The 16,244-nt window shown below is 41.3% G+C and overlaps 1 protein-coding gene across 5 annotated transcripts in view; it reads left to right on the top strand.

Moving 5' to 3' along the window:
• Nucleotides 1-246: 246 nt before the first annotated feature.
• The window catches only part of tnrc6c1 (trinucleotide repeat containing adaptor 6C1), a 48,205-nt gene continuing 32,207 nt past the window's right edge, over nucleotides 247-16,244 (top strand). For all 5 annotated transcript variants that reach the window (XM_085454031.1, XM_085454030.1, XM_085454028.1 and 2 more), the window contains exons 1-3: nucleotides 247-478; nucleotides 8,876-8,977; nucleotides 10,021-10,042. In XM_085454031.1, coding sequence (XP_085310157.1) covers nucleotides 8,915-8,977; nucleotides 10,021-10,042 — 85 coding nt within the window. In that variant the 5' untranslated portion in view covers nucleotides 247-478; nucleotides 8,876-8,914. The remainder of the gene's footprint in view (nucleotides 479-8,875; nucleotides 8,978-10,020; nucleotides 10,043-16,244) is intronic.

Genomic DNA, 16,244 nt, shown 5'->3' with positions numbered 1-16,244 from the left:
AACAAACTGTGCCCTCTGTTGGCGTTAAAACACAGCGCAGGTGCCAGCGCTGCTGAAACGCTGTTATGTTTCTTATTATCCCCCCCCCCCCCAACAGTTCACGTTTTACACGGAGCTTACTGACTTTTATATGTGCGTACTTTCTTCGTTGAATCTACACCGTATACCGTGAGGAAAAGGGGAGGTAGGAGAGGTGGGGGAGGTGAAGGGAGGCGAGTCCACGCACGGCTGCGAGCTGAAGCGAGCAGCACAGAGAGGGGAGTGATGGAGGAGCTGCAGTTGTCATGGAAACGCCTGGGCGGAGCGATGTGAAGTGGGACCAGTTTGTTTTGTTGTTGAAGATCACATGGCAAGGTGGAGCTCCGCCCCCCTTCCCCGTTACCACCGATTCAACCGTCTCGAGCTCCTGCTCCGGTCAGTTACTACAAAATGGCTGCAGAGGCTCCGCCGCTGCTGAGAACCGACTGAACGCTTCACGGTAGGATTTATCACCGAGTCCGTGAGGTTTACCGCGACGGAGATGTGCCTTGTCGCGTTTTTGTTTCTTGTTGGGGGGGAAATGTGGCGAGTTTCGATAGCAAACATGGCAGCTGGGAATCAAAATATTTTCAGCTCAGCCCACTTTGACATCAGTGCTGTCTTCTTCGTGAGTGCTGCTTAACCCCCCCTTTTTGTATATATCGCATTTGTCGAGTGCACACTGGAGCTTATTTTAACTTCTAGCGCGGTCGCTGAGGTTAGCACGGAGGTTTTCTTCATAGTATGTTCCTAACTTGAGCTAGCTCGTCATTAAAACACCGTGGCTGCACAGCTGCGGTGATTCAAGGGCGCCCTGTGTTGTCGCTTGTCGAGTTGTCGTATGTGTAGCAGCTTGGCAGACATTGGTGGGACGCTTGTTGTTGCGCTGCCGTGCAAGAGAGTTGACACGAGCATTAAAGCCGAAATATCCTCGGTGCTGCACAGAGAGGTGGCTGGATCTAGCTTGCATCACCTGACTGGGTTTAAACGCATTAGCCACCAGGGTTTTACCTATTGTACTCATGCCCTCGTACGGCCGCTCTCTGTTTCATTTACTAGGACTGCTGCTTGCACCTCATGCATCCTCATCCGCTCGGCTTTTTTTTTTTAATAGTTGGTAACTGCTGGTCCTCACTTTCTGCCTACTTTTAGATGCAAAAACTCTCCCCCTTTCAATGCTTTGATTATAACCCCGGCGCTGTGGTTGAAATTGCTCCCAGACTGCTCAATAATTTATACAGTATATGTGTTGGAAATCTCTTCTCAGTTCTTTGTTTCCCATCAGAGACCAGTGTAACCCTTAAGATGCACCAGTTATCTGTACCTGGCTTTTTCCTGCAGCTTGACATCCTGTAGGGACACACACACTCTCCATTAGAAGACAGTGTGTGCGGCTGATGCTGGGGATACCAGTACCCCGATGCATGTAGAGGGCAGATTGATGCAAGCTTTGAGGTCCGCTTGTTTTACTAATGCGTTGGAGTCCTTAATTTGTGTGTGTGTGTTTGGACCTGGCAAAGGGTTAAGAGAAGCGGGCTGGAGGTCTTTTCTGTCCCTGCCAGGTTTGGGGCCCCCGGTCAGCACCCAGTCCTCCTGAAAGAGGCAGTGTGTATTCACAGAGAGGCGCCAAAGGGGGGCTTGATAACAAAAACAGACTACTAAATGCTGTGATTACTATACAGCTTAGGTCACAGCCTCACTTTCAGTTCAGAAGTCTTCACGGGTTATTTTGCTTAGAGCTGGACTGGAGGGATGAGGGGTTGCTTTTGCCAGATTATGTCATTTGGTTTGGCGGCTTGTTTTCTGTGTCAGCGATCAGATGCTCGCTTGGAGTCTTCAGTGGAAATGATGAGCTTGATTTCTTATGAAGGCAGTTAATTGATTTCACACACAAAACTCTACTTTTGTCTTGCAAGATGTTTTTGAGTAATTTTATCTCCCCTTTAAAAAAAAAAACAAAAAGCCCCCCACATATTTGGTTTGCTTGAGTTCAAGAATTTCTTAAGAAATGTATCCCAGAGGAAATTATTATCATATCTTGGTTCTGTTATTTCTATCATTTTCAGTAAGAAACAACCTCTTATTCTATTTCGTTCATTTGTTCTTTTTTTTTTTTTTTTTTTTTTTTTCTTTTGAAGTAGTAGCTGTTTTGTTTTGTTTTCTGGACAAATACTGCATGAAAGTGTTTTCCTAATTGCCCCTTTCAGAAATAAAAATCTGAAACAATGTGAAAAAACTGTGACAGAGCTGCATGATTGCATTTTAATTAAGCATTTGTTGAGGATTTTCTTTGATCTGTTGGGGGGGAAAAAAGAAAAGAAATTGTCAACATGCAACCTAACCCTGTGAACGTGTTCCCTTTACTTTTGGAGCAGCTGACACTGTGTGCTTTTGGAGTTTGTCCATACAAGTTATTTTAGGGCCTCTACATAGCACCAGGAGTGCAGCACAAGTTTCTCTTTTCCCCCGTCATTAGTCCGGGTCAGAAAGCATTAACATGGCTACACTGAGAATAGCTTCAAGTAGTTTACAGAGTGCAATCCTCTTTGCAGAGCACAAAGACGTTGTAAGTGCTTACCCAGCAGATTTTAAACCTTCACACAATCTGAGCGCATTACTGACAAAAAGTTGCTCCTTTTCTTTCTCTCTTTTCTTTCCAATGCGCTTGAGGTTTTTGCATTTGAAAACCTGCTGAGTGCGGTGACTGATCAGCAGGCTTGAAAAGCTGCGTCGCCCGGCGTGCAGGCGAGCAGAGGGCGCTACACGCGCTGCCATAGCTGTGGCTGCTGCTGCTGCGGCTGCTGCTGCTGCGGTTGTTAGCAAGCCTTCTCCCGAGTGCTCGCCGTTCTCTTGTTTGGCTTGCAGCGATGGCATTCCTGGCTCTGTGCCCAGTGACTGCCGTCTAGCACCCCTTCCCCCAACTCTCACACACAACGCACAAGCCTGCCTCATCGTTTGTAGCACCCCCCTCCTCTTTAGTGGTACAGTGAGGGGCAGTGAGGCATTTACACATCCACGGCAGCAGCGTGTGCAGTTTTGACAGTTCATCTATTGAGTTTCCTCTCCATCTCCACTCCACATTTTCAACCAGTTTTACACCTGCTTTTGTTAGACTGCCCTTGGTCTATGTGCAGTGTGTGTTGCCTTTTTTGTGTCTGAGTGTGTGTCTGGTTTTAAGAGGGACACCAAGCTCTAATCCTGTTGTTCTGACAGGAGGGTGTAATTCCACAACAGAGCTGAGCTTATTGAACGGTGTCCTTATCATGAGCAGTGCTTTGCCACTACAGATTCATAGCATATTCGTGTTGCACATTTGTTAAAAGTACATCCCATTAAGACTGCTTTTTTTGTGATTTATTTGATCCAGATCTTCATTGAATCAGTGCCTATTAAGAAAGGTGCTATACACTAACAGAGACTTAAAATCACTTCATTTTCTTCATTCAAATGAACAGTAATGAAGAAATATTTGACAAGTCACACTGAAATAAGTTGGTATACACAGACTAGTTTCACACCTTCAAATCCCTAAAATTAGGATCAGCTGTTTCAGATTAGGTGAGTGATTGCAGTCTCTTTAAGCAGTGACAAGTGCAACCTGAATTGGCTTCTAGGATCTGTTGATCTCATTGCTTAATATTGCTGTTGTTTTTGTTATTGATTTACCAGGTTCAGGGGTCATCATGGGGAATAAGTTTGTGGATACCTGTGATTTTTTTTTTTAAATTTTTTTCTTTCTTTCTTTCTTTCTTTCTTTCTTTCTTTTTTTTTTTTTTTTTTTTAAAGATCTTGAAAGTAAGTGGGGTAAAAAAAAATGTAAAGAAAATCAAGTTTCAAAGATTTGAGGCAGTTCCCAATTTGTTCAGGATCAGCTGCTGCAGCATGGAAATAGATTAGAGAGAGAGAAGTTTTCAAGATGCTCCATATTTCATCCCCGGATCTCCAGATAGCTCTCGTAGTCAAAGTGCATACATCTACACAAAGAATTTATGTACTTGCAGAGATGAGGAGAAAGAGTTGTTTGGTCATAGTAACATTAGCAAAATCAAGAAAGATAAAGGACTTGAGGAGTTACAATAAAGAGGAGTGGTTCAAAATCCCCCTGGAGATATGTGCAAACATGGTGACCAACTACAGGAAACATCTTACCACTTTGTAACCCTTGGAGGATATGTTTTCAAAATTACAGACCATTCATATCTTTGTAAGTGAGCAAACTTACAAATTCAGCAGTGAATTAAATTAGGGCTGCACGATTAATCGTTAGAAAATCGTGATCTCGATTCATACTTATGTGCGATCTCATTTCCAAATGACAACGATTTAAAAAAAAAAAAAAAAAAAAAGGACGACGGTGATTGTACCGCATTTTGATCCGGGACGTAATCTGCATGAAAACAAGCGCTCACCCTTCCTGCTCAACAAATGACAAGGGCGGAGCCTTATACCACGTGATACAGAAGCTGTGCCGTATGATGCTAAAATTAGCAGGGAAAAAACAACGGAGAACACGTCAGGGATGACGAGAAAGTGACAGGAGAAAATCCGTCCCGGTCAACCACCCAAACATCAATAACGGGAACCTTATACAGCGCTTCCCTATACCCGTCGAACTCCCGCAGGCACAAAGAAATTACGGAGGCTATTACTTATCACCTGACCAAAGATATGGCTCCCATCAACACTGTGCAAAACGAGGGATTTAGGAAAATGATCAACACCCTAGACAAACGCTACACAGTGCCGTCCCGCAACTATTTTTCTATTGTTGCACTACCTGCTCTATACACGCAGCGTCGAGCAACGGTGGAGACGGAATTTCAAGCAGTACAACGTTTTGCAGCAACAACAAAACGTGAGACATTTATTGTTTTTATGTTCAGTCTCAACTGTTGCGAAGTTGATGTGCAGTTAATAAGTGCAATAAATATTTATACTGGAAAAGAAAATCGTGAGAGAATCGTGATCTCAATTCTAAGCCAAAAAATCGTCGTGATTCTCATTTTATGCAAAATCGTGCAGCCCTAAATCAAATACAAATATTATTTAGCGCACATTAAAGTCGCAGGTCACCCTAGACCAGTTACAGGTCGGTCACAGAGCTGACACCCAGAGACAACCATTCATGTTCACATTCACACCTATAGTGAGAATCAACTCTGAATTTTGCATCATAGCTATCTGAAGCATGTACAAACTGATATTCCTCTTTAATAGGGCTGTCAAAATTGAGAGCAAACAAAACAAAACAACTGCTGTATAATGCCCTCTGCTATCTTAGTTTAATTGGTCACATGACTGCACCATATGACTAACACGTATCATCGTTTTAGAAAGTCTCAGTTTTTGCTGTCCAAACTGCGACGCACAAGTCGAAAATGCTGCATTTTCCTTCGGGGAAAACGCCGTCTCAGTGTGGACGGGAGGCCAAAACGGAGAGAAAACTATTAGTGTGGACGTAGCCCAAGATGCTAAGCGACAGCTCTCATTGAGGGAGACATCCTTCATCCTGCTTAGGGACCAAATGTTTCTTACTTACTTTATTTTGACGCTTCGCTCTGCTCCTCATGTGGGTTGGTGGCTGACACCAGCTCACATTAACTGGAGCATCTCCCTTCTCCCATGATCCTACGTGACACAAGTCCCACTGATGCCTTTGAAACAAGCAGCACCTGCTAAATTTAGCTCGGCAGCTGTACTCAGCAGGTTCCGTATCAGCCAGTTAGAGAAAAAAATTACGTGATTACAGTTATGAATTAATAGCCAAGTTTATGGGAGCTCTGTGTTTGCATGGTTTGGTCAGGCTCACAATCTGAGCTACAGTTTATAATACGGGGCCTTCTTGTTGCTGCTCTTTGGACACAGCCTGCCTGCATCAGAGTCAGCTAAGGGCATGTGTTGAACTGATTGAGCGATATTATTGAAGTTGTTGGCAATTGAGTTTATAAAAATTGCATGATATTGAGGTTTAGCTCATTAAAGTGTGCCGTTACCTAATCGCAGGATGTTTTTGAAGGCTGCTGTTGACAAGACTGTCTTTTTTTCTCTCTTTAAATATAAAAAATGTTCACAGCAGCTCCTTCTATTTCACTTGTGGCTGTTGTGGTTTAAAAAAAAATAATGCAGATCTCTGAAGTGAGATGAGACAGCAGTTCTCTTCTCTCTGTTATGAAAGGGAAGAAAGTTTTGTTGTCAAACAATATTTGAAAGAGAGCTCAGAAAACCTGTGTTTCACAATTACATACCTAGGTATAATCTCTGGCACTGTGGTTGTTGTTTTTCTATGTTTTGGTACTTTTTTTTTTTTTTGACATAGAGTTTAAGGGAAAAAAACATTCAGTAAAGGCAATAAGCAAGTCATTTATATAGTTACGAAGTACTCTTGAACCCATGGTTTAAAGACATGCTTTAAAATCCTCACTTAGCTGCTTAATTGGAAACTTATGTGTTACTTGCCCAAGCTCATCTTTCTTTTTTCTGTTCTTTCTTTTTTTTTTTTTTTTTTTTTTGAAGTCCTATTGTTGAACTTCTACAACCAGACTAATGTCAGCGCTGTCAGCACTTCAGGGCGCATTCTATCTCCACCTGACTGCTCACCTCGGGCCTTCCGGAGCGCTTGTTGCCAGGCAGTGGCTCATATCGCTGTCGCCTGCAGCAGCTTAGGCTTGGCAGGGGGAAAAAAAGCTGAAGGTTTTATGTGCAGTTTCACATTTGTGGTTCAAGCAACTTGACTTTCAAATGTATATATGATTTTTTTTTTTTTCCCAGGCCAATTCATTTTTACTATGTCCTTCTTTTAAAACACTGTTTCTAGCTGTAATTTATTTATTCATTTCTTGGTGTAGGCTGGATATAGATGCTGGATGCTTTTGTAGCTCATAAGAAATGAAGGAATCTCTGTGTGTATGTCTGTGTGTCAGTGTCATCTTTGCTTTTTCATACCAGCCGTTTATCTGATGATCTTGACACTTGCCGGGTGTGTTGCTGGGGACCTAAGGAATCGGGAAGGTTGAAATGAAATCAGTGCACATTTCCATCCTGTTTCACTCATGCTTTGAAAAGGCCACCGAACTAGTGTGAAACAATAGGCCATTGGCAGATGGTTTTCAGCTTGAGTTGTCGACATTTAAATCCTCAAGACCGTAAACTAAAAGTGCAGGGTACAACCCGAGGTTTTGAGATTTTTGTTTCGATGTAGTGCGAACACATTATTTGTGTTAGAATCTGTTGGTCTTGTAGAGTGTGTGTAGACTAAAGAGCGGCAGGCTCAACTTAAGAGCACCAACATGCTAAACCCACAATGCCTTCCTAATAGCTTCCAGAAAAAAACCTAAAGACAACTGAAAAACGTATGCACACATCTTTGCACACTTAAAGAAATATGCTGCTTAAAAGTGGAATGTGAAATAAACTCACAGTCTTACGTCTGTGGATTGTGGACGAGTCACTCACAAGCACCTGCCTCATGTTTACCACCAAAACAAGTGCCATGGACATGGGTCCAGTCTTAATTTCATTGACCAATAATTTCTGTGATAGTTTTTGTCAGCCTTTTTTTTTTTTTTTTTTTTTTTTTTTTTTTTTTTCTTCTTCTTTCTTTCTCTTAACAGAAGCAAGACGATGACTAAATAAAAATGAATGCACGAGTACAAAAACAGTGATGAATAAAAACAAGATGGAAGTGTTCTGGAGAGACTAGATCAAATCAGAGTTACAAATTAACAAATTAAATTGTTTAGAAAGGCGGGATGAGTTTGCTTCTGATTGGATCACTTTCAATCTTTTTGTGCAGTAAGATTAGAAAGGAAATTTGATCTATCCCAATAAACAGGGTGGCAGCCAGCTCCCATGCTCTTTCTCATAAAACTGCGAGAAAGAAGAGAAGAGTGGACATATGGACACATTTTGCTTTTGTTTTATTTCTCTTGATATCAATCTGTAAACGTGCCGAGTAACTCTTACCTATAAAATCACAACAAACTTTTACTCTTAAGTCAAGTGAATGAACTTTAGATTTATTCTGTCATAATCTTATGACATTTAGTCAGCTGAAGCTAAATGTCAAGACTTTTGGTTTTTAGGGTTTTTACATTAGGTTGGAGTACTTGGTACCAGGTGGTTGTTTAGTACCTACTCAGCTGGGGTTCTGTGACGTTAACAGACTGCACGCCACCAATTGGCTAGTTAGTGGCGTCACTCAATGAGTCATGAGAGTGGCTTCATGAAAATCAAAACTTCAGTTTTTCAAACCCGAGTATATGAGAAATGTCCCAGAGTCTGAGAAAAAGCCATAAACTGAGAAGCAGGTATACTATAACCTTGACATCCACCATATTTTTTTTTTTTTTTTTTGTGGTTTTTTGTTTTGTTTTGTTTTTCTATCCAAATGACGTCACATCTTTCAGCCACATTGCTGTAATGACCCCATTCACAATTGTATTAGGAAACAACTGAAACCAGGTTGGGCTGAGTAGGTACTATTAGAACTTTGGCAGTGGATCATTTTGAGTGCTGTGGGTTGCAGTTAACCCTGATTGGTTTGGGGTTGTTCTGGAAGATCCTGAACAGATGTTGATTGAATTTGGATTTTGGAGTTGACGATAATCAAAACTATTCACCTCAGCTGACAGTGATTTCAGTGTCTTACTAGTCCACATATCGTCACGTGTTACAAACGCAGCTACTGACACACTGATTTCAGTTTGAAGACTGATAAAATGAACCATTCAGCTGAAAAGAAAATGTCAAGAAATCACTTTCATCTGTGTTCACTCTGCTGAGCCAAAGTACTCCTCTCTTTGACTGGTTCTTGGGGTAAAACCTTGTCCATCTCTCTCCATCTCTCTTTTTATTTAAGCTGTGAAAAGAAGCAAAAATACAAGAAGAGAACCATTTGATGGAAGATAAGAAAAAGAAAAAACAAGACGAGAAGAAAAAGAAAGAGGCTGCTCAAAAAAAGGTAGGCTTGCAGAGTGTTTTTGAAACCCACATGCTTTTATCATGTTGCTGTAATTGTTCCTTCCTGTTCTTTATCATATGATAAGATACTGTAAACTCCAGCTAATTGCAGCAGTTACTGGCAGTCAGCTGGATTTTGGGTAGGGATTGGAGTGATTTTATAATTATTAATGTTTTATTTTTAACCAGTTTCCAGTTAACTTTGTGTTTAATGCAGGGACTCCTCTTTGTCTGTAGTCTCCATTACAAGGGCTCAAGCAACATTTGACCTGTTGTGCTGCTTGTTTTGGTTACACAGAAAATATTTTTTGTTAGTTCTAATTATAATTTTAGGATAAAATGTCTACATTTTATAGACTAAAGCAATCATAAATAATTACAGATTATTCTATGGTGAAAAGAACAAGCTTGTTGGCATTTGTAGTATTTTAGATGCTAGTATGCTATGTAGTACAAGGCCAGGCACAGCTCTACATTATAAGTGTTTTCGGTGTATAGAGCTCCTATGTCAGCACATTTATATATTCATATCCCCTAACCTTAAGTCCTCTTCTAGCGATCTGTTGTGCTTGTGCTTAAGCTTTTTTTTTTTTTTTTTTTTTTTTTTTTTTTGCTAGTGCTGGAAAAAGTACAAGCTACAGGCTAGTTTTCCCTCATTAACTTAATAAATAATACAGTTTACACTATTCAATTAAATAACACAGCAATAATCAGGTCCTCATCTGTCAGATGGACTTAACTCCACCGTCTTGCAATGAGGCGAGTGCCAGCAGTCAAACCACGGCAAACTAAATCTTGTTTGGAGCTCTTAAATGTGTCGAGCGTTAATCAATTTAGTGTTTAAATACACGAGCACTACCTGTCCCTTAGCATTGCCCTGACTAGTTTGCTTCATTACTGTTGCGTGGATCATGAGCAAAAATGTTAAAAATTATTTCATGCAAAACTGCATACTGTTTTCTGGATCTTACATGGAATGCATTACATGTTTATCTTATCATTTTAAGTTTGATCTGTTGTTAACTTGTTTGTTTGTTTTTTCAGGCCACAGAGCAGATTACCAAAGGTGAGTTGTTGCTGCTTGTTTTTTGTACAATTGATGCACAACATCAAAGAAAGACTCATTTGATTTCTTTACCACAGAATAAAAGGAGCGTCTGTTATGCATGTTTTAATACTGGAGTTGTCAGTGTAGACCTTTGCTGCGAGTCTGTGTGATATCTTGTGATAGCAGGAAGGACACTGACTGTGTGAGGGTGTTACATTGTTGTCAGAAGGGGAACCACACAGTATATGCAGTTCTACCTTTTTGCCACTAGGCGTCAGTTGATTCTCAGCTCATTGCTATGCTGTTGATTATGAAGGATTTGCTTTTAAAGTTGAAAAATATATTGCAACTGAAAACATTACTGGCCACCAGCTCTGCTGTACTACCTGAGCCTACTACCTACAACCTAATAAGAAGCATAAGAATGGTCCATCTCCTCTCAAAGCCTCCACATAGGGGTCCTCAGGCTTACCTCAGAGGGTAGAGGAGAGGAAGAAAATCTGAAGGAGAAAAAAAACCCAACAAATAAACCATCTGAATAAAAATGCCTAGAAATGTAGTTTTGTAGTGAAGACTGCACTTAGCTTGCAGGTTTTAACTCCTGCTTTGTGGCAGCTACAGACCCACTCTCTTCACTGTCTCCCCAAGCCAGTGGTTTTAACAATCAGAGGGAAGCAGGTAGGATGTGGTGGACAGTCAGTTAGCCTGGAAGCAGATCTTCATGTCGGCATGAGCAAGCAGATGGGAGAGGGACTTAATGTGTCATGAGGGATAGGCAGCGGGAAATCTGATTAGAACTGCTCAAAGATGCTGACAGGATGGCCTGAAGGGTAGAAAGAGAATAGTTATTAGTGAGTGTTAGCACATATAACATGCCGTTTCTTTTCATAGTATTTATTTGACACTTCAACTCTTTATCTTAACCCCTATTAAGTACCAGATCTAAAATTCACCATTTATAACAGGCTTTTCTATTATCACACTTGACTTTTTAGCACCTTTTACATATTTTTCTGTTGCACTGTGCTCATGTTGATCATTTCTGAAGAAGATCACACAGATTATAGATTGTCTTTACCTCAATATTACTGTGGCAGTTAACGAGGCACTGCAGTTATTATCTATTAATGACTGGAAAAGATCGTGAAAAGGGGCTGAAACAGTTGTCTTTTTTTCTGAAAGACACCATGAATCTTAATTGACTAATCAACTAAAAGAGGCAGATTGTGTCTGATACTAGTGTAAGGTACAGTGGGAGCTAATTAGGAGAGCAGGGCTAGTGCGGAGGCTGAATAAACAGGCATTCATACACAGGAGATTTCCAGGAAGACCCCAAGCGCCATAGTAACACTACACCACCTCCTGTCTGGTCTAGCACTGAGGCCCGCCCTGGGACCAGAGAAGGAGGAAGGAGAGAAAAAGGTGGGCTGTAAGGAACAGAGATGGAAGAAATTGTTGTGGTTTTTATTTGTGTGAAATGTAGAGAGGTGGCTGGTGCCTCTGGTTGATTTGGGAGAGTGCAGGAAAACAGTGTTTGAGAACACACAAAAATGGGCAGAGCTATGTGAAACTGTGAGAATGCACTCCCGTTTCCTGTTTGCCGGCACAGCTGAGGGGCCCCTTTGTAGGATATTTCTACTGGCTCATTTTTATGACACACACGCTCTCACTCTTACAGTCTCCTAATGTGACCTGCAAACACAAACAGCATATATATGCTCTGTGTCTGTGCAAATCCACCGTTACGCATATGGTTTTATATCACAGCTACTACAGACTCCTTTGCTTCAGCATCCTTGAAAGTGCTGTAATATTTGTTAACTAATACAATAGGTTCAGTTAAAACAATCTAGTGTGATTGCCTGTTTGGACATTTGGGGTTGGAGTATAAGCTGTCAGATGACCAAACACAATAAAATATCTGGGCTGAGACTGCTTGAAAAGCTGGTCTGTCCACTTGTAGGCAAATTCTATGATTTTGAAAAATGAGAACCAAATGTGAGCATTTACGATGCCAGGTATTTTAGCATATCCACACCATTTCAGTATCTAATATCAGTCACAGAAATCACTATTTTTATACTTTCAAGAAGGCATCACATAGATATATAGAGAAAAGAGATATGAGAGAGAGATCTATATTTGTCTGTCTCTATATCTATCGCTCTATTTTACAGTATTTAAAGTCCTACTGTATGATTGATTAATTTTGCATAACCCCAGGAAACCAGCCTAAAACATACACGTGTAACATGTGTAGGATGTATCTACTGGCATGTGGCATTTTTTTTTTTTTTTTTTTTTAAACTAAAGATGCTCAAACAGCTTTAATGGTGTGGGGAAGCCATGAAGCATGGCAGCAACGCTGTGATGTGAGTATCACAGAGACCTTTATCACAGTGTGTGCTGGGCCGCACTCATGGTGTCAGCGACGCACCCTAAAAAGAAAAATAATAGATGAGTCTATTAGTAATAAGCATTGTGCACATCCACCATCAACAAGCTACTCTAGAGTTCATTTCTAGGGGTTAATGAGCTATTGTGTGCCTATCCATGCTGTGCATTTTTGTCCCTATCAGAGACTGGGGACAACATGCATGCACATCAAGGCGCACATTTACATAGTGCAATAAAAGATAACATTATTACAAAGTAGTGTCGTGGCAGTAATTTCATAACAGATTAATTTGCCGTTTCACATTCGCTTAATTACGCCCAGCGCTTTGTGCTAGAGAGCCATAAATTGTGGTGCGATCAGGGGGGAAATTTATACCACTGCATGTCTTATCCCGAGCAGGACAGCTTAAATGAATGCAGTACTGGTAATGATAAGCTGCACTTTAAGGAACAACACAAGTAACAGCTGTGTTCAGCTGTATTTACACCATAAATTGTGCATATGAGCCTGTTGTCATTGCATATTGTCACTTGAGCCATTATATTTATGACAACTGACAGATGGGCTTGGGTTTTGACATTACGGTACAATTTAATTAGCAACACTCAGATGTGAAAGGGTCTTTATAAAACACTTGTGTGCTATATAATTCACGCGTGATCTTTTTTGTGTATGTGTGTGTCTTTTCTTGAAATATACCCACACGCTGAGTTTAGCCTGTCAAAAAGTGGATGTGGACTGGTTGGTTAGTGAGCTGCAATCTGAAAGGAAGCTTTATTGGAGAAGTTGCAAAGGTCAAGTCTGTGGCAAACAAAAATGTCTAGAATGTGTTTGACAAATTAAGCATTTTCAGCCCCTGAATGTGGCGAAACAGATACTTGTAACATAAGTGCCAAGTGGCATTTCTTTGTTGCAGTTTCAGTTTGACGCTGTTATGTGAGACTGAACCATTTTTCGGGCTCAGCAGGGGCTGCCCAGGTCAGGAGGACAGGACGTTCCACTGTCTTTCACACTTCGGTTCCTGTAAATCATAACACGCTGGAATCTGGGCTGCCTGCAGCTGCTGGCACAAGAGCTGTTTTGTCTTCTGAGATCCCCCCTACTTCAACCTGTGGAGCTCTTCTGCAGGTGGAGAGTAGGTCTGGAGAGAAACACTTAAGAGCTGGAAGTGAATGTCGATCCTGAGATTATATATTCAGACCCATAGTTACCGTTTGATTAACGCTTTGACCATCACAACCTTGCGTTCTCTGCACTGTGCTGTCAGATATTAAATATTTTTTAAAAATCTTATTTTATATATATATATATATATATATATATATATATATATATATATATATATATATATATATATATATATATATATATATATATATATATATATATATATTTTTTAAACAGCATTTTTCTCTGTGTGGAATGTAATGCAGTGACGGGTTTCCCTCTTAACTACAGTGTCGTATTTATTCACTTCTAATTAAACCCTTTAATCTTCTCTCTTGTGAGGCTCGCTGCTCACATTTTAAAGCCCACAGGAAAAATGAGACGGAGAGCCTCAAAGACATGCCGCCGTTCCTCCCTCACGATTCACTCTTTCTGCTACTTTTTTCTAGAAATAGGCAGCATGTGTGTTTTCTTCTATTTCAGTTCCGTTAAAGTGGTGTGCTGTGACAGTTTGGAGGCAAATGATGCAAAGGCATCAAACAGGATTTCACTCTTAGTCACAAGAAGGCCTGGCTGTTAGATTGAACACATGTAACATACTGGACAATAAGCAAACAGCAATCCTGTTTACAGCAGCGAGATTTTCTTTAGCTAGTTTATAAAGCTCCATTCATGGCCTAACTTGTGGGATTAAAGGCTCAGTTATAGAAGGCTTGCATTTCAGTATGTACTCTGTCCAAGAGCGAGACGAACCACTTCAATGAAGGAACAGAGCAGTGAGAATGATTATTAGCATGCTATTATTGTACATATAGGGGAGGAGAATACTGATAGTATTTAATATATACTTGTAAATATTGTACAGGCTGCACAGTACTGTTAATATATTAATTATGTTTTTGAAAATTGGTTTGCGACTCAGAGGAACATCATTTGAAAACATTCATTCATCACGTATTGTTGTTAGGACAGTTTTAAAACTAACTTACCTTGTGATGAGTACTTGCATTCGCTAGTCTTCAGTTCTTCTGCACATTGCTATCCAAGCACCTGCACAGAAGTATCCTTTGTCTGCAAGGTCACAGACCTTTTTTTTTTTTTCCTTCCACTCAGAGAGATTCCCAATGCTTTTCACTCTCTTTCTCCTCCACCTTCTTCCAACTCTTTTAATATATCCCCAGACAATCCTAACCAGGCAGCCCACAACCTCTAGCTCTTAAACAGCCAGGCAAGCATACTATCATTGTTTCTGAGGAAATTAAGACCCCTTTTAAAATAGAAAATGGGATGGCTTCCTCTGCATGAAGCACACACAGCCCCAAGGCCAAGGCTTGATGTGCATCTTTGATGAAGTGGGAATTCTCCTGTGCAGTGGCACAGCTGAGGACTCTGTTATTGCAAACAGGCTGTCAGCAGGAGTCGGTCTCGTCTCTTCTTACTCTATTTCACTGTTTCGCTGCTAAGTACTGCCTGAGATACAAGCATTGTACACCACACCTGCCAGAAACATTTATTAAGCCCTGCCTTGATCAGTCTCTGAATTTTAATTGAGAATAAAAGGATATTTTTACATTAAATCATCAGTTTATCAGGATAACTGAATTTGGAGGACTTGTGTCGCTCATGCAATCTGAAGAAACCAAAGCAGCACCGGCAAATGGTGATCCAGTTGTAAGCGGATTTGGACCCAAGTTGATTTCAGGCAGTGAGTCTCGAGCTAACAGAGGAGTGCACGAGGGGGTGGAGACTTTCTTACACACACTACACTCTTCATCACTTATCCTCGCTCCCTGCCTCCTTCCCTTCCTCCCGAATGTCGATTCTCTCGTTTGCTCGCTCTCCCTCCCTCCCTCCCCTGTCCCCTCCTTGTTTCTTCCCTCTGATTGGCTAAAAGGGCAGCCAGCTCTCCCCCCTCTTCAGCTTCCAGAAGAATCTACGTCACATCATGGAGTCCCAACTGTGTAATGCTCATGTTCATAACTACGATTGCACATTGTGGCATAACCTACAACAGTCTTCAGTTTTTTTTAAGAGGAAATCACCTCTTAAACTCAGCGGGTAGAATTGGGCAGGAATTATCGTGTCCATCTGCCGCCTTTAATACAGTAATAATGACAAGAGGATAATGGTAGATCACTGGGAGTGAAGGAGAAAGGGAGAGGGGAGCACAGGAAGGTGGGGAGGGATAAAGAATGAAGAGGAAATGAAGCAGATGTAGAGAGATCTGATGAGAGGCGAGCTCCAACACTATAGCGTGTGTCGTCTCTTCCCCCCCCCCCCCCCCCCCCCCCGCCCTCCACCCGCAACATTGCTGAGCTGCAGGGAGAGGGAGATACTCGGACAGATTTGGGTGAAACTGGATCATACTATGACTGACACACACACACACACACACACACACACACACACACACACATACAAACAAACGTGCACAGAAAAATGTTGCCATTTGTGACGTGTGAGCGAACATGTCTGAGTATTTACAAGGCTGAGTGTGCTTCCACGACACCATCTCGCCCTCTCCCCTCTGTGTGGGCCTCAGCATTACATAACTCTTTGTTTTTGTGTGTGATGCCGGACTAGCCGCATGTGTGCAAGTTATTCACTGCTGCCTTGCACACACTCATTTTGTCAGCCAATCGCAAGGCCCCGCTC

Source organism: Copadichromis virginalis, linkage group LG4 (assembly GCF_057382275.1).
Source record: "Copadichromis virginalis isolate Kocher_CV1m ecotype Utaka linkage group LG4, C_Virginalis_male_GT1.1, whole genome shotgun sequence".
In the NCBI taxonomy this organism is placed as follows: Eukaryota; Metazoa; Chordata; class Actinopteri; order Cichliformes; family Cichlidae; genus Copadichromis; species Copadichromis virginalis.
The sequence above is the reverse complement of the archived record's forward strand: the minus strand, read 5'-3'. Positions and strand labels throughout refer to the sequence as shown.